At 39.1% G+C, this 22,740-nt stretch overlaps 1 protein-coding gene across 2 annotated transcripts in view; it reads left to right on the forward strand.

The window, feature by feature from the left end:
* The window catches only part of ZFYVE28 (zinc finger FYVE-type containing 28), a 143,876-nt gene that overhangs the window by 61,587 nt on the left and 59,549 nt on the right, over nucleotides 1–22,740 (forward strand). For both annotated transcript variants that reach the window (XM_082759185.1, XM_082759186.1), the window contains exon 2: nucleotides 7,487–7,627. In XM_082759185.1, coding sequence (XP_082615311.1) covers nucleotides 7,487–7,627 — 141 coding nt within the window. The remainder of the gene's footprint in view (nucleotides 1–7,486; nucleotides 7,628–22,740) is intronic.

Below are 22,740 nucleotides of genomic sequence, written 5' to 3' on the forward strand. Positions count from 1 at the left end.
AAACATGTTATAACTGTAGTGGATTCTGAAGTCCTCTAATGCATGAAGCTGTGAGAAAATGGAGCTTAGCAGGGCAGAGGGGTTTGCATTATTGGAGGAAAAACGGTTGGATACTGCTTCAAAATGATACTGCATTGCCCTGCACATATGGGGCCTGTACATCTGGAAATGTGGGGATCTGAATTGACATTTTTCCTTTTGACAGGTAACAAATCCCTAAAAACATGGTGGAATCTATTTTATTGAAAAGATACTTAGTGTAACGTCGACAAAAATGTAGACGAATTGGAATGAAACTGCATAAAAGCCTTTAAAGAATGACCTCTCCACTTGGATACTTATCCCAACAAGCTCAGTTCGCTCCTTCTTAGTAACTAGTTGTCCTTTAAGCTTGATGTTCTTGCAGCAGTTGAGAAAGAAAGGTGATTATCCTGAAGTCAAACCTGGGGAGACTGGCCATGGGAGGAGGCTGGTGGGAGTGGTAGGTCAGTGGGAGGTTGGATCATGGGCTGGTGGCCAGGTGCCTACCCAGCCGTCCTCTTGCTCCCCAGTAGCACAAGGGGAGAAAATAGGATGAAAAAGCTTACGGGCTGAGATGAAGACGGGTAAATCTCTTCTTCCTCACCATGACTTCTTCATAGTTGCAGCTGATTTTGGCAGGAGGCAACCAGGCAACTCTGGAGGTGGAAATCCCTGCAGTGAGCTTGGTGGGGAGGCAGCGCTGCCGGTTACCATGCTCCATTGCTGCCTAGAGCCTTGATGTCCCCACAGCAAACCTTCCTCCTCCTGGAGTGTGTCTTATTCCCTAGAAATAGAGGCAATGGTTCAGCTGCAGTCCACTCCTGTTCAGCACAGTACATGTCCAAAAGCTTAAGTAACACGTGTTCAGCATATGCTTATGTACTTCCCCCAGAAAATATGGATTTGAGCACATGCTTTTCTAGATTAGTATTATGAACGTGCAAAAATAGAAACTCCGTGCAGTGACTTAATCCATCATGAGTGAAAACTGACTGTGTGGCTGTCTCAAATATTTGCTATTCTAGTTCAGTGTAATCACTATCAGATTATTTTTTTTTTTGCTGGTATTATTTCTATATCGTTCTGTAATGGAAGCATAGCGTTTAAATGTGCTTTTTGGAGAGCACTAGTAGTGGAAAAAAACTCACTCACCTAATTTGTGTTGTCCAATAGTAAATAAATCATTATCTCACTGATTTTTTGCTTAAGGCACTAGTAGCGTTTTTTTTGTGTGTGTGCTAACAACCTGTTCACCTGTCTTTCTAGCTTGTGTAATGATATTCTGTAGATAAACACAGAGCAGCTGGTAAAGCTTTAACCAGTCTGTAGCTTTTCCCACAGTGCTTTTTTTTTTTTTTTTTAACAGATTCTTATGACCAATTACCAATTGTTGTGTTCATTTTGGAGTCCTTTTTTCTTTTCATACCTGTGCAACACCAGAAAGCCAATAAATTCATTTTAAAAAAATGCGTTTTCAGTGTTTTTAAGACTTCATTACAAAATTAACCTTGAGGGAATATTTCACCCTTTTTTCTTAATGGATAGCACTTGAAGTAGAGTTGGTAGATGTAAAAATAAATAACTAAATCCTGCATGCTTCGAGTAGCAGAGTTGCTTTTCCCTTCATGTGAAGCAGTGCCTGTGCTATTAAAAATTATAATGTTTGAAGTTAAGTATCAGATATTGACTCCTCCACCTGTTAAAGAATGATCATTTCTTATTGGTATTTATTACCATTTGGAAAGCATTGAATAAATAATCAAAGAACCTGTCTGAAGAGAGGATGTTGGTACGCTTGCTTGCACAGAAGGTGAAAATGAACCCATGTAACAATTTACTGTTAATCCCTTTCTGAAAAAAAATACCTAAATCTTTGAAATAAGTCATCTGCCAGTCAAGCCTGCTAGTGCATCTGTGATTTAGGTAGTCGTGTTTCAACTGGGTAAGTTTTGATCACTGCGAGTCCATTATTTTTCACATTGGCAATTAATACGTTTGGGGTTTCAAGCCTAAATCCTATTTTTTTGAAAAACAAAAAAAAAAAAACCCACACACAACAGACTAATAACTTTTTTTTTTTCTAATAGTATTACATAAGTCTTAAATGAATTCAATTAGTTGAAAACTAGTAACATGCAACATCAGTTTTGAGCTTTAAAAATACAACATTGCCTCTGAGATGCATGCCTGATCATATTTAAAACCCTAGGTCCTAATTCTGCTTCGTGGTACACAAAAGACATTGTCATCATGTACAGTTTTCCAAAATGGGAGGCAGTGTTTTCTGGGTGCTGGAGAAGAGGATCGACTTCTTGACCTAGAGCCTTTCCAAAGTCCCATCTCAAAGCAAATGCACTTGTGAAGACACATTTCTGATTTCTGTGCCATGCAGTAATCATTCCTCTCTGGCACGGTCTGATAACTACAGCACTTATTTTAGGGAATGGAAAATTTGAGGTTGATCCTCTTTCTCTGGTGGTGCCCTTCTTTCCCCCCAAGACACAGCAGGCAACAGATTTTGACTTACAACAACTGGACATTCTGTAGTAGAGACATTTACACCACCCTTCCCCATAGTAAAGGGGGAATAAAGGAAGTCATGCAGACCAAAGATGGTTCTGCAGATGTGAATGCCATGGTCTTTCCCTAAAACTTCTCACTTCAGCGGATGGAGTCCCATCTGGATAGAGTCCCAGCGGGAGCGCAATAGGAACTGCGGAGTTGATGTTTGTTAACCATCCTGGCTGAGGAAGGACAGCATGATGTGGCACCCACAGCAATTAAAACGATCACTTGGGGACTGTCGGGTGTCACTAAATACTGTCCTGTAGGTGTTTGGTGGATGCAGTTGCTGTAATGTGTAGTAAAATTAATTTACTTGTGTGAAATGCACCTTTTACCATTACCAAATGCTATTTGAAAAGCATTCCCAGTGGATGTAGGCTTATGGTTTTCTTTTTCTAGTCAAAAAACAACTGGGATTTACTATCAACAAACTGCATGTAATTAATGTTTTTCCTCATTGTTTCTTTCCGTAGGGATCGGGTCAGGGTTTGAGTGCATTGCAGAGATGTTAGTGCTTAGGACATGGAAAAGTGCAAATGGACAACCAAAATCTGGAGCCTTTCCTCTCTGCTCCGCGGGTTTTATTTTAAGCAGGGCTGGGGTTTAGCTGTTGTTTTGAAGCCTTTAGATCAGCAATTCAAACAGGAATATTATTTTCTGGAGGGTGACTGACAGGCATCAGAAGATAATTATATCGCTAGCGAGGATCTCGCTCATCTCTCTGCTTCCCTTGTTTCAGTCTGCTCTTCGGCTCGTTTGTGATGATGACGTCTTTTGTCCCTATTTTTGGTGGAGATGGTGGGGGATTCATTCATGTTGTGATGGAAGCAGAAGAAAAACTTGAACAGGATCTTTCTTTACTTCCCTATGAAGGATTGTAGAAACCTGGTGAAAATGCTCTTCGGTGTTCAAAGTATGGGCTGCTGTCGGTGGTGTTCATAAGACCATGCATAATTTTGCATTAGCTAGTTGAGAGTGAAGCACTATTCATACTTGAAAGCTGTCATCAAAATCACGCAAAAGATGCTCACAATCTTGTTTCGAAAGAAGAAAATCCTCCTCAAAAATGAATCCTTATTTCTGGAAACTTGATTTTCAAAACAATTATTAAATTCTGGAATTACTGACCAAATGGTTTGAGATTTCTCTCTTGGCTCCCTGGCTTTTCATTGTAGTACCAGTTTTCTGTCTAGCTCCTTGCTTCTGTCCTGTGTTGAGATGTCTGTGCTAGAATTCCTTCCTTTCCCAGTCAGTTTACACTTTTTTTTTTTAAGTGACAGCTTCTGTTTTTGATAAAGACCAGCTTGTTTGCAAGACGTGAGAATGGCATCTTTTCATCTGATAACATGTAATAAGTAATCATACTGACCTGTTACTTATCTAACAACATGTAGCTCATAGCTCTCTTAATTTGTTTCCTTTTAACATTCTCTTATAGTCTGTGTAAATCCTGAAGAAAAATCAAATCCGAATTTGTTATGAAACAAACTGAGCTAGCCTAATTGCAGTCATTTTTAGGTCTTCATTGGGGAAAAGCTGCATGAAGCCTGTTCAATAGTTAATGCAACTTTACATGTAGAGCTTGGCAGTGGCAAGGAGCCTTCTACATTAAATCTCTGACTTAATGAAAGCTGCAAATGAAGAGTAATGCCTAACAGAAAGTGGATAAAATACAACAACAACAACAAGACAACAGTAAGAGAAATATTCAGTGGGTAACCTTTCATAAAAAGGTGAATGATGCAGTATTACAGTAACTGATGATATGCTGATTCCTGTCTGGAGGACAGAATATGATAGTCAATGCCTATCATGTAACTCAGAATAGTAAGTAATGACCAATGTATAAAATGATGGCTTTGAATCTGTGGTGGATGTGGTCTGGTGTTACGGTAAGTTATGCACTGGCTGTACAGCTACACGGAATATTCTGGGTCATTTGGTGGGCTAAATCTTTTTGAACATGAGCTGTGAAATGCAGAAAGACTTTGGAGGGAATGCAGGGTGCACTCATAGAGTGAAAGAGACTCCCAGCTTGAGAACTCAGGGTCAGGAGGGTGTAAGGATGATAATAGATTTAACAAAAACAAACAAAAAATAAAATGGGAATAAAACCCTATATGTGATCTACAAGGGAGCTGTAGTAAAAAAAAGGGCAACTGCAGTCCATGGATACAAAAATAGCTGACAAGAAGTAGCTTAAATGCATGATGCTCTAGTGGAACAAGACAAGGTAAGTACATAGAAGATGAAGTCCAGCAAATCAAACCAAGAGATTAGATGGATGAATTTGGTTGTAACGTGTGAAGTTCTTGATACAAAGTACAAAGACATGAAGTGGTAGGTTTTCTGTTAGGTGCATTCAAATGAAGTCTGTCTATTAATTTAAACAGTTGAAGGTGAAAGAGTACTAATTGTTACTCTGCCAAAGAATAGTAATTCAGACAGGATTATTTGAACCAAGTTTTGCATAAGATGAAAGCAAAAATGGGCATTGAGCATGGTGCTATCGTTTATTTTCTCCTACCAGTTGGAACAAATTGAATTTAGAAAGTTGGGGTTATTCATTTTAAGTGTCCCCCCTGCTGGGAGATTTCGAGTTTCATGCAGGTGTGTCTTGCCAGGGACCACATGATTGACACAATTAATCAAAGATCATGATACTAATCCGCAACAAACATAGCACAGTAGAAAGAACTCAATTAAAACTTTTGTTCCTCCACTTTAAAAGATCAGCCACGTGGGAGTTAAATATCTCAGCCTAATGTTTCCTTTAGCTTGAGACCACTGTTAACAAATTGCCTTACTGTGCTTCTGCAGTGCCATGTAGATGTGTATAAATAAGAAACCATCCTTTGCTGCAAGGCCAGGCTGGATGGGGCTTTGGGCAGCCTGGTCCAGTGAGAAGTGTCCCTGCCCATATCAGGGGTTGGAATTAGATGATTTTTAAGGTCCTTTTCAACCCAAACCATTCTGTGATTTAAGACTAAACTTCTCACAGTTTATACACATTGTACTGTAGCTGCTTAATAAAACAACAGAGAAAGGATGAAAAGGATAAAATCTTAAGATTGGAAAGGCTTTCTATTATTTATTTTGTAGTAAGTGGCTGGCTCTCTGCTTAAAGGAAGAAAAAACCACATTCATTACTGTTTCAACTGCCTGAAAGGATTATTCCTGACTTGCCTCGCAACTTGAATGGTGTGAACTAGTGATGTAGAAAGCTGTTGGGTAGTGTTACAGCTCATAATAATATTAAAGATAGGAAGCCTTAAAATCATTATATTCATGCACAAATAGGGCATGTAGGAACAGGAGTCAGTGTGTCTGCTTTCAGGGAAGGTTGTTGTTGCCTCATTAAATTGCTGGCTGAGAAACCATGTGGCGTGCACCAGCGATGTAGTCTGTAGCATCATTTGTAAGACTTGATCTTTTTAAAGACTGACTGTAATAACATACTTGCAGTAGTTAACTCTGTGGAGGATGTGTACTGCCCTCTTTAAAAGATGTTAATACTGTGCTCTTTTCCAGGGACTGTACAGGTGTGTAGGTTTAATACTCCTGTAATGCAGAGGCCTAAAGGATTTTTTTTTTTTGCAGGAGCTGTATTTTGTGAAGACTTGAGTTGGGAATTGAGCAGTGTGGTGTGGTACTTCTCTCTCTCTTTTTTTTTTAATCTCATCAGTGCATTTAAATACCTAAAGGGAGAGTGCTAAGAGGACTCATACAGTCTTTTCAGTGGTGCCCAGTGCCGGGCCAAGAGGCACTGGGCACAAACTGGAACACAAGAGGTTCCCTCTGACCACCAGGCAGCCCTTCTGTGCTGTGTGGGTGCTGGAGCCCAGGCACAGGCTGCCCAGAGGCTGTGGGGTCTCCTCCTTGGAGAGAGCTTCAGAAGCCACCTGGATGTGGTGCTGGGCACCCTGCTCTGGGTGGCCACTCCTGAGCAAAGAGATGGCCTCCAGAAGTCCCTGCCAACCTCAGCCATTCTGTGATTCTGTGAAATGCTTGGAAGCTTTCATAGGGATCTGAATTTCCCGTCCTTAATATTATTATATTTTCCTTTTATAGGGAAATTATTCCCACGTAATGATGATTATTATTAGTTTTTTCTTGATAAATTCCCTCATTCTTCTTTCCATTATTATTGATGTTTTTTTAATGTGGACAAAACTCATCATAGTAATTCTGTTCCTTGCCACTTGGAAGACTTCTGAATAGTTTCTGAAAGACTTGGAAGACTTCTGAAAAGTCTCTGAAAGACTTGTGATGTAGTTTTCTCTCTGTAAGACTTCATTAATCATATCATTTGCTTTGTCAGGTCTTTGTATCTACTTGACCCTTACAACGTATCTAGTAGATTCAGTACCTCTACCTCCTATGATGTGATTCTTGTGATCCTCAAAATGAGGGTTGTGTCCAGGTGGGCAGTGGGTTTCAAGGGTCACTGCAGTGGTCACAAGTTGGTGCTGCAGCTTCTGCTGAAGGCCCATCACATCGTCTTGTTGGCAGTGGGTGGTTGTTATTGACTTGGCAAGCAACTTTGTCTTGTTTTGCCAAAACTGAAATGCACTTTTGTTTAATAAACAAAACTAGTGATTCAGTTGTTTGTCCACCAGGTAATTATGCCACAATGGGTGAGAATGGCAGGATGGTTTTCGAGATAACAGTAGCTTAATTGTGCTCCAACTTTGTTACAGAAGAGATTTTTTTCTTCAAGGTAGAAAACTTTTATAAATATGCAGAAATGCATTAAGATCATTCTTTTTGTGCTTCTGTGCTGCAGATCTGGCTTAAACATTTTTTGTTTGTTTGTTTAATTACAGAAAATATAAATAGCTTTTTTTTTATTGGCAAAAAATAATATAGGATTCTATATGCGTCTCTCTCTTCCATGCAGAGAACAGACCCGCAGCTCCTTGCTCAATTCTACTATGCTGATGAGGAACTAAATCAAGTAGCAGCTGAGCTGGACAGTTTGGATGGAAGAAAGGACCCACAGAGATGTACACTGCTAGTCAACCAGTTTCGCTCTTGTCAGGTAATCAGACTGGCATATTCCTGGTTTCATTGGCATTTTCATGTACATTAAATGTATTACATTATTATTTATTGCATTAATTAGTTTTTATTGTCAAATCTATTTAAAATGACTTTGGTAGTTGTATGACTTTTATTAGCTTAAAGGCTGTGTTCTTCGAGAACAATTTATAAAATAAATCTACTCCACCTCATTTAAGTGTTTGTTGATGGTTTCCTTTAAATGAGAGCACATATTAAAGATTTTGTTTCCTTTATGTGAAATAAGCATACAGAGCTTACTAGAATGTGAGGAATATTGCAAAATTTCAGGCAGTGTAAAGTAGCCATATCTTTTGTAGATGCTCAGCTTCCATGCTTCATGAATCTGACAGCTTTTCATTAGTAAACGAGCTATATGAACGCAGCTGATAGCTTTGCTAATTTTTGGAAATAATATTATCTGCCTCATTTAAGAAGCCTTGAAAGTGAGAGGAACTACTGAGGAACCAAACAGAAAAGGATATTTATTAGTAAATTACTTCCAACGAACAAATAAGTTTCTAAATTGTTGTTGTATAATATAGCTTACCTAAGATTCCTTATAGTATTTTCTGAAAAAATGGCTATAATTTAAGCAAGACTTGAAGGCAGTATTGAGGACTGCAAAGACTAGTTCACTGTAGTTCTGTTCTTCATTCTTGCACAAATGCTCTGATACTTCCTCTCCCAGTTGCACCAAAGATAAGACTTTAAACCACAGTGAGCTGAAGTCCACAGTATATTATGCTCCGGAGGATTTCTGTATGAAAAGCAAACACTTGTTGTCACGTCAGGTGAATTTTAAGTGTAAAGACCCTGGTAATACAGATTCATTGCCATTTTTTATTTGGTGGGAACGTAAATTGGGTGTAAAGGATTCATTTTCATTCACCTTGGCTAGAATTTCTGACATTACTGTTACTGGTGGTTAAAATGTACCAAACTTCATTATGCAGAAAAAAATCATTGCTGACCAAGTTAAGATAAATTAGAAGAGCAGTGCCCTGATCAGTGTAACAAATGTTCACATTAAGTTAGCTGAGTCTCTTAATGAAAAGGGAATGAAAAAAAGTGAGGTACTATGTGTTGGTTTGCAAGAAAACTGAATGAAAAAGTGCAGTCTTTCGTTTTTGAAGAACATTTTACAGGGAAAGAGTTGGCAGCTAATGTGTTATGTCAGAAACAATTTCAATACTTCTGTCTGGTTTGAGTATCTTCAGTTTCCTACTGTACTGTCACTAGAGAAAAAAAAGTGAAGTTACAGGGCTTACAAAAGTGGGAAACTAAGTTTAGTAACAGTAAAAGTTCAGTGTCTTGGAGGATAAAATAGGGGTGAAGTTATCTTGAAAGATCATTGACTTCAATCTTCTGTGTGATGGATCAGCTATACCTAAATCACCTTTCACAAATTGTATTTGATACATTCTTATAAACCTCTAGTAATGGACATTCCACAAACTTTCTAGGCAAATTCTTTCCAAACTGTTGTTATAAAAGGCTTTATGATAACAAGGATGGATGAATAATATCATGGTGCAAGTTAACCTCCTTGTTTTATCCCTGGAGATAAAAATTTCTTCTGTTTCTGTGCAGGTGCACTGGCTTTCCTATTTGCTTATTGTAGTACAGGCAGAGAATTCTGTTCAAAAAATAGCTTTTCTGAATCTTTCAGATGTAGGAATGCAAGAAATGCAGACTCTGATAGTTCCTTGGTCAGTTTGCTTGGCTTGTTGTGTAGTGACTCACTATCTTGTGACTCTTAATACCGTCTGATGCCTGGTAGTTTCTTCTTTTCATTTGTCTAACAGATTGCTGTTACTTAAACAATCTGTTACTAGAGCAGAAAGAAAAGATGGAGATAGTTGTATTTTTTTTGTGCAGCTATTTTTGCAACTTCTAATTTTCAAAGATCTGCAGAAAAGGTCAGATCACAGTCAACAGTCAACAAGTCTTACAAACTGCAGTTCTTTTTAGAGATGGATCTTAACCATATCCAAAGAGCTCAGCTTTATATCTGTGTTGATATTTTCAGTTGTTGAAACTATTGTTTGAGAGTTCCGAGTTTACTGTAGTGCATAAACAGGTTCAGGAAAAACAAAAGGGCCCTTCCTAGAAAATGCAATGCTTTATAATAGCTATATTTAGTGGTTTCTCTCTTAACAAAAAGGGCAGTATTAGTCTGGTGCCTTAGCTGTTCTCATTTCTTTTATTTTTTTATTTTTCCAATGGATATACAGGGAACTTCTGTTTTCAAGGCTGTTGAAACTTATGTAGTAAAAAAAAAAAAAAAAAAGTGCAACTGTTGTCTTTTACTATTTTGATTGAGCACTATTTGATTGATAAAATCACACTTTTTACAGTAAATTCACTTTTTAAAACTTCTGAAGATCTTGCACCTTGGATTTCAAATGCTGTGAGTTGACTGTTTAGCATGATGCTGAGTAGCATGTACTTACGAGTAAGAATTAAGGTATTGATTTTCAAAGCTTTGCTTTTTGTTTTCACATTAATGCGATATAAAAGTTTGATCCAGTTATGGTAGCTTGTTATAAAAATGGCATCCTTTGTTTTGCTTTGGTGTTTGCGTGTCAACAAGAGAATATTCTTCAAACATAACTTACCTGTTAATAAAATGTCTTGCATTTTTTTGTGTGGCTAATACCTACCTAATGGAATAAAGCACTTCTTCCTGTGTTGCTTTCTGCTAAAATTAATGGTAACTTACGTGTGGAGAGATGCATGATGAAAAGCTATGTAAGTTTTTCTTAAATGAGAAAAAAAAAAAAAAGGATGTTATACTTCTTTTTTTTTGATCTTGATTGATGGCGATAGTGGGAAGGTACAATTTTTTTTCCTTAAGTAAAACTTATTTCCATCTCTGAATCTTGAGGAATATGCAGTGCTGGTTCATCTGAGTGGCTTTTATTTTTTTCCCTGCAACACAAATAACTAATTGATATATTTTTATATTGGGGTTAGAATAAGGTGTTATTTTCTGTGGTGCTCCTGCCCCTCCCAGCATCACAAGACGTTTTTTGGTATTGAATTTCATAAGAAATAACGTCATGTTGTGTACATTTTTTAATTAATCACTCATGCATTTCTGATAGTTTTCTAAATGAGTTTACTTTGACCATTGCTATTTTCATATTGATTAATATCTTGTTACTTGAGCCAGTCGACTGATCTAAATCAATTTCTGGATCATTCTAATGGAATTAGCTTTAATGTTACATATTGTAGATCTTTTTTGCCTAAGCTGGAGAGTAAAGAGTAAAACCACCTTTGTTTCTAACGTGGAGATTTTGCTAGAACTTGACAGGTCAAAACCAAACCTGCGTCTAAGCGCTTCCCGTTATTAAAGTGCTCCCAGTGTCACGGTGCTTGCTTGCTGCCTTAGTGCGCTGAGAATTACTTCTGTGTAAAGCAGCGAGTTCTCAGAGTAGTGTTAGGAGTCAGTTCCCAGTGTGGTTTTATCAAAATTATTCCTTGAACAGCAGGCTGTGTCTCAGCAATGTGTCATTTGGCACATTAAAGTCCACTGGGAAGGAATTTGCCCCTGCTGGGGCACTGACCTGAAGCAAACCATCGACTCGTCCAGACGTGCTACCCCTTGTGCTGTGCCACAAAATAGTAAAATGGGAACTTTTTAATATTTGTGAAAGCTTACATTTCCTAGCTCATTTATAGGAATGATTGACTGGTAACATATTGTACTACCTCTTCACTTTTCTTGCTATTTGCCTGATGGAGCCACTAGGGAAGCACTTTGTGAATTCCTGCAACTGGCTGGCCATGATTTTTGAGTCATCTTTCAGTGGCTTCAGTTTGCTGTAACATTAGGCTTTAAAATATATGTAGACTTCAGTGTACTGCTTCATACATATGTTAGTCCATACATTGGTGGTGGACACCTGAATCTGAACCTCATTAACTATCACGGTATAAGTGAATGTTGCTGAGGAATCAGAGCCCTTAGAGAAAGCTGAAGCATATTCCAGTGTTTTGTTATCATTTGTCTGCATCAATTTCTGTAACAATATAAAATACATGTAGAGAATGTTATCAAAAACGCTCTGTTTCTACCACTGGTACCGTGTCTTGTGGCTTAGTTTAACAACTGAAAGCATCAGAAGGAGACGAGCTGTGATTCAAGTGCTGAGGAAAACAGCTTTGCCCTTATCATGAAGGAGTGCACGTGTTACAGGCTGGTTCTCAGCTACAGGCTGCAAGAGCACCCTGTAGGGTATGGAAAGGAAGTGAAAAATGGGCTGTGGAGAACAGTGAGTAATAGGAGGGTAAAATGCTGCAGAAGCTCCTCAGGAGAACCTCCCTTGTCACAGGAAGGCATGCTAAAATCTACAACAAACTAAAAGACTTGCAGCTTTCATCAATGAAATAAGCATAAATACATCATTTGCTTCCTGAAGCTGGAGATGTATGGGTAAGATAAGTCTAAAAGTGAGGAATCTCTTCATGTGGCCCTTTTTGGTGTTTGGGTGAACCAGTGTTGCTGTTTGATAACGGGGCACTTAAGCAAGGAGTTACTGATGGCCTGACAGAGGGAAGGAGGCCAGTCCAGTTGCTTTTCACCTCTCCTTGCACTGTTTGTGGGTTCCTTTTTTCTTTTAATAAGAACCACCCAACCAAAAAATGCAGAAGTGGTCACAGAATTGCCAAAATGCCTGGTGCTGCTTCCCGAGCTGCTGAGAGCCATCCTTGCTTTGCAGCCAGCTCTGCATGGAGCACGTGGGGATTTCTCTGCAGCGAGGAATGGAAAGTATTGTCCGTGAGACTTCTTTATTTTGTGTGTATTTATATTTCAGAAGGGTGAAACTCAAGCTAGAATCACAAGTTGGTAAATAATGAAAGAGGAAACTTGTCTTTCTATATAAAATACAATTAATTTTTTATCAGCGAGAAGAGGAACGTGATTGTATTAAACAGCGCGTGCTGGGGAAGCGGTAGGTTGTTAGTGAAAGGGCTCGTGATGCTACGTTACCCTGCACCATCTGCTCATGAGGAGCGTGTTCTCTGCTTGGAAACTCAGAAGGAAAAATAATTTGTCTTTGGTGGGAGATGAGGTAGTCCTCCATTTAACAGGAAAGCAAGGTTAATATTTAATACCTACTTCAATTAGAAAGCCAAAGAGATTTTTTTTTTTCTTTGCTGTCAAGACATGACAATTTTTGAGCATTTAAAAATGTGGTGTTTTCTTCTTAATGCGTGCTTATCTGCCTTGGATCATACTGTTTGTATTAAGAAGAACAGACGTGTTGGTATCTTGCCTGAACATTGACAATACCATACCTGAGACATGCTGGTAATTACCGTGCGTCTGAAGGCTACGTGAGGACAGGGGATCGAGGTCATTTTAAAACTGACTTTTTTTTTCCTCAACATTTGTGGATATGAGACTACAGCAGATCACTTCTGTAAGCTCTAATTTAATATGACGTGTCTAACTGTCAGGGGCTTTATAGTTTTGTAGTTTTTCCGGGTTCTTCAACAATGCCATCAGAGAGTTGTAGTCAGCTCCTTTTTTTTTTTTTTTATCCCTTTATTCTTTTTTTTTTTTTTTTTTTTTTTTGCTGTTGAAAAGAAGGATAAATTCCCATGTGGGCCACTGAATTGGTTATGCAGTCACATGATTTAAATGTGCTGCAAAATGCCTTTTTTCCTCCATATGTGTGTGTTACCAACACGTTAGCAAGATCAACAATATGGGAAAATTATTTACTTGTTATTTATGTACTTGGGGTTTAACTCTGTTTTCTTCTGCTAGAAGCTTTTTCACTTAATCATATTAGAAAAAAACATTCTTTAATTTAATTTTTCTTTCGTACCAGTGAAGTATGATAAGAAAGACAAGAAGGCAAATTAATTTCTTAAAGAAAATTCTTAACAGTGGACTTAAATTTACGTTGTGATCTTAATGTATTTGAAAGTTAAAGGCTAATTTTTTTTCTCTATGAAACAATTCATAAATCATTAACTAGCTCATATTTGGGAGGAATATCACAATATCCCGTGTATGTATAATGCTGTGAATATATTTCAAATATTATGAATAATGGGTTATTATGCATATTCTGTGAAATATTGTGCAACTTTGGCTTCTCGTGTGTAGGTTGTAAGCTTTCATTAAACAAAAGGAAGCCTTTAGATGTATATCTACATACGGATCCACATATATTATGCGTTGGGCACCCCAAGGACTTGTGCATATTAGCAGGAGGTATTACAAAATAGATTTAGAGTCTGCCGAGAGAACAGATGAATTGCAGACTGCACTGTTTTTACTGCTGGTGTATAATTTACCAATAACCTGCTAATTAAATGGCTGGAGTTCAAGGTGAAGGGAGGAAAATAGATAAGGTGTTACCCATTGGTCAGTCATTGCAACTTGATCATTAGACAGAGAGATGACTAAATGAAAATAGTTTGGTCATAGCTGACCTGGTTCCTTTTGTGGTGTAAGGATGCTGCGACTGTTTTCTGACTCAGACCAAAGCTTAGGAAAGAATTCCTCTTAGCTCATTGCAGCACAGCGCTCTAAAACAATTGGTGGAAAAGGGCTGACTTTAGGACAGTCATTTAAAAAAACAAGTTAGTTTTTCTAAGAACTACACTTTTATTAAGTTAAGTTTATTAACTTAGGAATGCTTCAGAGAAGTTTGAAGTGCTTGGTATGAAAACAGCTCAGATGAGCCAAAGTTTATTTATCGGGGAGCAAGCAGCAGACAGTAGGCTTGGTGCAAGCATTTGCACTTCTTGCACACTTGAAAACATTTTAAAGACTTTGCAAAACAAGTAGTTGTATGAAATGAGTTATGCAGGGAGCATGCTGTGTTGGTTAGGAGTGCTCCCATTCTTACTCCTGCTGGATTTTTCACTTCTTACACTAAATAGTCTTGTTTTCTTTCAAAAAAAGTGTTGATGAACAGCAGTACTGCCCCAAGTTCGTGGTCCTTCCCATATGTGGATGCTGCTCCCTGTTCAGAGAAGATGCTGGAGGGGGAACAGAAGTATTGCTCCTGATACCTGAGGAGTATTGCTGGATGATGTACCCAATAAAAGTTTGGGTTCAGCTCTGTGAATACATTTTTAGTTCTCGTTAGTGTTTCTGTTGGGGAAGTTTCCTTAAGCGAATGCCTAGCAATAGGTACTTGTATTCTGTGATTCCTCCGGTGCCCCAATGTACCTACTGCTGAAATCGTTGCCATGCCACTTACACAGTGTCCATGATAAAGCAGCCCAGTAGTTCGTGTGGAAGTGTAAGTGATCACCCTGAGACTGCAAATTTTGTTGAATTGACTTGTGCCAGTGAGAGAGGCATTGAGATAAAACTGTTTTATTGACATAAGCTCTCTGATTTTTGCCTTAGAATTGTTCTGATACCGTCAGAACACTTTTTCTTTTTTTTTTTTTTTCTTTTTTTTTTTTGTTAGGTCTGATGTCCTACAAAAAAAGGCTGAATTTTAGCAGGCTTATGTAGTAATGTTTACTCAAGACTTCGATGGTAGCTGGGTTAAAGAAGTATTGTACCATTTTCGCACATTCCTGCAAGCTGCTGGCCTTAAAGTCTGCCCTGTTTATTCAATGTGCTTCCACGGGGATTTTGCAAATTTAACCCCGTAACTGGAATGTGAAGAGTTCTCTCAGTAGATCTAATTAACATAATTGTGGTTGTCTGGCTTATTCTGCAATGCAAATAAGAGTCTAAAAGCACATCATGTTGTATAATTGAGAAATCAAATTTTGAGTGCACTCCTCAGTAAGGAAGGCAACATTATCTTTATGTAAATTTTTTTTTTTAGGAGAAAATCCTTAACTTGGTCATTTTCAATATACTGATAGCAGAAATGGTCTTGAGCCACCAGACTCATCTGTTTTAGAACAGATACCTCTAAAATTTTGGGCTCTGCAGTTTTGAGTTGAATTCTTGTTGGATATAACTGCAGTTGATTGGTAATGTAATACCTAATTAGCCTTTTGTCTTCTGTCTGCAGCTCCAGAACTTCAACATACCTGTCTCAGTTAACTCTGTTCAATGAAATCGCATTTTCCTTTATTCATTTATTTATTTTTAATGTGAAGTGTGTTCTTTCTCTGCTAGTAGGTAGAGGGTTTTTAATCTACCAATGCTGTGGATTAACACTGCTAGTTGTTTTTTTGTTTGTTTATTTTTTTGCTGTAGTGGTGGAAATGCATAGCGTGATTTCAGGAAAAAAAAAAAAAGTATTTTATGTATGTTTGGGAGGTTTTGGTCAGAGTCCTGTGATAATTTCAGCAGCTGTGCATGTGGATGGCCCAGTCATGGGCTCAAGCAAGCCCTTGGGCAGTCAGTATAAATGTTACATATGTTTTAGCTTGGGTAAATTTCTTTGCATTATTTCCTGGATATGTGGTGGAGTATAAGCAAACAAGATAGATAAACTTTAGTTACAAAAGAAGAATCTCCTGAAGTGTGAATTTTTGTGTTACAACACATGGCTCCTTGGGCTGTAAGTCCATTGACAGTGTCAATATAAAGGCTTCCCATTTCCTACTTACACTATTCTTATTCCTATCCCTACACTTCAACATGCTCCCCCCAGGGCACAGCTTGGTTTTACCTAAAACTGATTTGAGATGGTGTTGCCCACAAACATGGCAGCATCGTCTGTCCGTCCGTCCTTCCTACAGCAGTCCGTCTGTTCTAGGAGCCCGGCTCGTGTTCCAGCAGCGATGGAGCAGCTGTGGGGTGGCCTGGAGCCTCCTGGAAGGCTGGTTGGAGGCAAGTCTTTGGTAGGGCTGTGCTCTCAGCCCAAGTGATTTGCTTGACGTGTGGATGCCTGCTGGCATAAAAGGGCTGCCTGCGGCTGGATAATAGCCATAGACAGGCGTGGCGAGGGAGCAGTGGGGGTATAGATCCTTATCCAGAGCCACTTTAAATAAGCTGCGGCCAGCTGTAGACCATTATGAAACCGCATCTTCAGCTGTACCGAGGCAAATATTTGCAGAGTCATCCCGTGAACTTCAGCAGGGAAATGCCCGGGGTTACTCCGGGTGAGTGCACTGAGCCAGCTCACTTGTACCCTTTGTACAAGAAGCTGCCAGTGCCAACGAGACATCCCGGCACGGTCTAGAGACAGAAAGGAAAGCTGCAAAGTAGGTGGGATGGGGGCTAGGCTGCACAAGCTGGTGTCACAGCCTAACAGCTGATGTTGCACAGCCGCCTTACGCTGTTTGCTGCCCATCTTGCAAAGTGACTTATCTGGAGGTGTCTCCTGTTATCTGACAACTTTAAGTGGTACGAGGGAAAAACGTGCCCTTTTCTTCTTTTAGTTTATCTAAATTATATCTGCGCCGAAGAGAAAAATTTAAAAAGAAAGTCAGCTTTAATGAGCATCCCTTGGTGAAGAAGGTATCTGTGAAGAGCTGTTAAATAACTCATAGGACAATGATGGTGTCATAGAGGATTGGCAGTGAGTTATCTCAGAAATACTAATTGTATTCATTAACATTCTTGATAAGAGCAAACTGGGAGTATGTACCATAATCACTGCGCACAGCGAGGCAGTTCAGAGGTGCGACATTTTCATGTTTGATTGCATCTGTCCATCGAAGAACATTTTCTTCTAGAATTAGGCAGAAATAGATCTCATTAAACAAGGCAAGTTAGACTAAAGCTGTAAGAAACTCCCAGCTGGATTCTGAGACCTAATGATTGGTTAGAAGTTGGCAAGAATCTCTTCCTTATGTTATTTTGCTAAATGATGTAAAGGTTGAACAGTGGGGATTGAGCCAGGAGTACTTTCAGAAAGTAATGGCCAAGTCTTTCTGGTCTGCTCAATTTGTGTGAGCCCTCCAGATATTATGGTAGTGATGCTAGGGGAGGTCAGTGAAGGAGACAGCAGGGTAATTATTGATTCACAGGGAAGAAATCAAAATTAAAGAAAAAAAATAAACTTAAAGAAATCAAAATTCTTTGCCTTAGTGTTCCCAAAGTTTAGAAAAATATACTACACAAATATATTTTGGGGAGAAAGCAGGAACCCATGGCAGAATCTGGCCATTCAATAGCATTGGAACACTTGGGCATGATTCATTGATCTCTGATGAGGAGGAACCAATGCTGGCGTCCTGATTTGTACCTGTTTGTGAGTTTTTATAAAATGTAACAGAGTTGGTGGGCTCTAAAGAAATTCCCATAAGGGCTATATTTAAGAGACTTGATACAGATTTAGGAAACCCAGATATTCATGCCAGAAGGACTGGCCAGTTGACTGATAGGTGAGCCAGCCAAGCTTTGTTCTCTTTTTAAACATTCTCTGCCCATTTAATTGAAGTGGTGACAGTGTCAGTTTAAAAGAGAAGGAAAGTGCAACTGAGAAGAGAAACATTTTTTGATTGATTTAATTGGTGGTTTCAAGATTGTCCCTAAATTCCACACATTGAACACTTCTGCTGCAGTGTTTATCTCTGATAAAGGAGCCTTTACATTTTTTTTCTATAGAGTTTGATCTCCACTTCAGTTATTTTGTAATTGATTACAACATTTCTCATTTCATTACTCCTAGTGAGTATCAGAAAAGCTGATTTTTTTTTCTGTTGTCTTCAATAACCAAAGTAGGTTATGAGTGCAGATTTTGCATTTAATCTTTCTTTCCCCCCCAGAAGTTTTGAGTGATCAGTGGAGTGGTATAACTAGGTAGAAAAGAAATGTACTGCAATAAGCATTTCTAAATTAGTAAATGAAATGCTTAATTGTGTCCTTTTTAAACTTGTCTGCTTTTCGTCTATGTTGGGAAACTTTTGGTCACTTGTATTATTTTTGAGTATAGAATGATTGGCAGGGAGGCTAGGAAATAGAAAAGGCTTGGCCATAAGTTGGTACCCTGTAAGTACTCACCAGTACGACTCTATCAACAATCCAAGGTTTATCTTCCCTGTCTGCATTTTGGATTCGTATTTGGTCTCGTGTAGGGAGTGATTAATATTTTAAGACATTTTTCTTGGGGAAAAAAAGGATTGTAACAATGTTTACTACTATAGTCTGAAATTATAAATTTCCATGTTAGGAAGGTTTTTCGTGCTTCTCTACCCCATGGCATTGAAGAGGCAAAGAGGAGGTGGCAGTGAGTCGTGGCAGCATTGCCCTTCTGCTCTCAGCCTCTGCTGCCAGGTAGCTTGGAGGCAGTAGGAAGAAGGTGGTGCCAGCTCTGTGCCAGGCTGAAGGTCTTGGGAAAGCTTGCAGTACGTTTCTGGGCAGTACTGAGATCATTGTGCCACGCAGGAAGCCTGGTACTGTTTGTTGTATGTAGCACATGCCCTTGTTCAGAGGGAATTATTCTCCTGTTGCCCTGACACTACATAAAGGGGATGTCAAGGTACAATTTTACTTACTGTGTTGTTCAAGTGTCTTTCAATACAAGACAAACATTTAGAGTCCTTATAGAAAAGGCTTGAGTAGTTATAAACTGCTCTAAGAGCAGTGTATCCACTGTGTTTATCTGGTAATATCTTGTCTTGCTGTGCACAGTTTTTAAGTTCTCATTTCCCAGTAAGGCAGGCTTGGCTGGGAAGCTGTGCTGAGAACCCAGTCCTTCAGTACAAGCTGGGGTATTCTTCATTTCAGGAAAGGCTGTCATCTCTATTATTAGCTAATGGCTTTTTTGTGTGGAGGAGTAAAACAGATTTTCTCTTTCTTATGACTGCATCAGGAACGCTGAGATTTCTTAGATCTGAAAATGCTTTTCTCTGCAGAGAGAGGAGGATGCCCTAAATGATCCGGTACTTAGCGTAGTGTGAAGATGGTGGCACTTCTGAACAGCCCTCCTGTAAATGGTGATGCCTCTTTTATTTACCGAGAGCTATATTTGGGTGGGTAGCAGGAAAAGAAGGAAATTTAATTCCACGATTAGATCTTTGTGTTAGCAGCAGACACACACTAAGAGCAGATTTAAGTTAAATTTAAATGTAATCCATCAGAAGAGTGCACACTGGCTTGCAGAAAATGTTCTTTGAGTTGAGAAAGAAAGAAATCTTGGCTAAACAACCAGTTGTGCTGGAAGCTACGCTCAAATATCAGTGACTCCTTGGGCTTGAAAATTGGTGTGCCGGTCTTCACCAGTTCATATGTACCAATCACTCCACGTGGAGATACAATTATTCAGTGTACCTGTAATAAACTTCGAGCATGTGCAGGAGGTGAGATCAACATTTCAGTTAACAAGGCTGTGATAATTGGAGTGTGTAGTGCCCTCATAAGGGTATTTCAGCAGGGCAGTTCGGGAAGAGAAGCTTTGCTGCAGATCAACACAAACCGGAACAATTTTTGTTGCTGTTATAGCATTTAAATGGCTAGAGATCCAAGTGGCCTTTCATTTGTGATATATTTTGGAAGTGCTTTATAGTGTGCTAGGTTAAACTAAGAGTTACTCCACACAATTCAGAAGTTACTTTTAGAAAGTGGAGCATCTAGGGGTTGGCAGTGGGAAATCATTATGAAGCTCATCGGGATAAAAAATAAAAAAAGGACTGAAAGGGTGACCTTTGGCACCTGTACAAAATGGGGTGGAGGGAGCGCAGTGGAACCTGTTGCTGTCTGGAGGCTTTGGCTCTTGGATCAGAAACAGCCCAGCAGGGACCTTGTGGGGTTCTAAAGCCAGGGATTTGGGTGTCCCTTTTGGGTGTCCTTTGAAATCTTTACTTACATCAAAGCGTACCTCATTCGTTCCTGCTTTCTCCTGTTGATGAAAGTAACCCACGAACACCTGAATGCCAGCTAATTGCTTGAAGTGGAACAGAATCTTCCTCTATGCCCCTTTATGTCATTTTTGTTTATCAGTTCCGTGTTTGTCAGAAGTGTGCTGTGGAAGGGAGTCTGCAACTTAACATCGAGCCAGAAAAAGAAACAGCAAATTTGAAGGCCATATTTCAATGAGGATGCTAAACTGCTATCTGTTTTGCTCCTGGTAGCGTTATCAGAGGCTGTGTTTCCATGGCTGGGTTCTGCAGTGGGGAACAAAAAGGTACTTAGCAACACGGGAAGTTACCTTCCTCTTGCAGAGGACCTCAAAAAAGTCATATTAAATTTAATAGCACGGAAGGGCAGCATAGATTTTTTCAAGGATAAGTACAGAGAGGTAGATAAGTCCGCCTTCAGTTGATTAGACCTTAAGTACAATGGAGTTATTGGCTCTTCTTTTTGTACCTACCCAACGGCTAATGCAGTCGCTGTTGGCTTTTTGCTCTGCTTATCGAGTATCTGGCCAATTACTGCTGGGCCAAAAATAAACCAATTTTTTTTTGTCCTCCGCTGCGGCTAACTGCATTCACTGTCTGACTACCGCTCCTATCAAAGTAAGATATAAACAAGTGCTCTCCATTACATGAAGCTCCGAGTTTTGTTTTCCAGGAAATGTGGAACTTGGAACCCATCCCGGAGCACAGCTCTGCAGCCCTGGCACTGCAGGAAAGCCCGAGGAGAGCAGCCGAAACAAAAGCGCTCAGCCCCCTATGCAAATGAACCGGCAGATAACAGATAAAGCCACCAAAGGATACATTAACATCCGGAGGCTTTTATGGAGGAAGATAGATCAAGTGAAAGATTTACTACTTCAATTCCAACTAATTGATTTCTGTTGCTTAACTTAGAGCAAAACCTCGGGGCTGCCATGTATCTGAACCCATTCGTTCTTCGCTTACAAAGCAGAATACTGTAATTAACTAAATTGAATGTTTCTTGAAGCTCTTTTAAAGAAAAGACTAATTTGCTTACAATGCATTGGATGGTCTGTCTAAATTGGCTGGCACTCTTCCAGCTGCAAAGCAGCAGAGATCTAAAATCGTTACAGGAGCAAGTGGTGTGAATTTCCTGCGCAGGTTTCTCTGCTCTAGGTGTCACAAGAAGGAGGCATGGAAGAGGGAAGGATGGAGAATTGGTTTTATTGGTTTTGTTTGCCTTTTTTTTCCCTTAGTAGGATAAGATCTACCCTGTGTAGACTCAGAGAATTTGGGAAATGACACATCCTGAAACAGCAAAAGCAGTTTACTTCATAGTTTTCTCAGCAGTTTCACACTGAATATTATTTTGTCAACTGTCCTCTTTTAGATCTTCCACTATCACTAATAGATTTGGCAGGAAGAAGTGCTCATCTTTTCAGTTGTGTTTTTCGTATAGCTTCTTGTCAGAAAGACCAGCTGCCCATGTGAAGCCAGGTAACTCTTAAAAAAACTGCTATTAGGCCAGAGTACAAAACAGAACAAACTATACCCAGCCAAGCAACTGGTCTGGGAGTCCTGTTGCTGTACCCCATTTGTATAAAACTTCTTTGATATATCAGGAATTTTGAGTAAGTATGCAGAAGATTGTGAAATGGGAAGTCAATCTGTCTTGAATTTGCTGTAAAATACGATTGCATTTGGAAACTAATGCATTAAAGTTTAAAAATGTATTAATAAATGGGAAAGACTTTTCAATACAGGTCTCACTGTCCCATTCTGTGCAGCTTTTTAGAAAAGTAAAAGATTGAAAATTGCATTTTCCTATATTCAAACGTGGTGGCAAGTAAAATGAATTGGAATATCATGCCCTAAACTAAAATGGGACTGGATTATTTAAACTCTGATATAATTCAGTTCAAATGTAATTCTTTTCTGAGTTCCCTGCTTTTATATTTCTTTGCATTTCCTGTAGGTTTTGTAAAAGTTCAGCTGGTAGGGATGCTTTTTATCTCTATCACTCCAACATTATAAGATCTTTGCAAACTTGTATTAATGTCCTGAAAACAGAAATTTCACTTTTTTTTTTTTTTTTTTTTTCTGACGTGCCAACCTGCTCTGTGGCTTTGGGTAGGGAACTAAATGGTTTAGGAGCTGATTTCCTTATGAGACCTACTTTCAAAATACATGTATTCTGGTTTCCCAGCTAGCTCTAGACTACATAACACTGTGAGCAGTTAAGAAATGGTGTTCCTACTAATCGTTTGATCTACACCTGCAGTTTGTAGAGGAACAGCAGGAGGAAGAGAGCAGAGGAAGGAAAGCAGTACCTGGCTGTTGGTCTGCTTTTGTTACCTGCCACTACGTAGGAATTGGCACGTA

Source organism: Aythya marila (genome assembly GCF_965140915.1).
Source record: "Aythya marila genome assembly, chromosome: 4".
Classification (NCBI taxonomy): Eukaryota; Metazoa; Chordata; class Aves; order Anseriformes; family Anatidae; genus Aythya; species Aythya marila.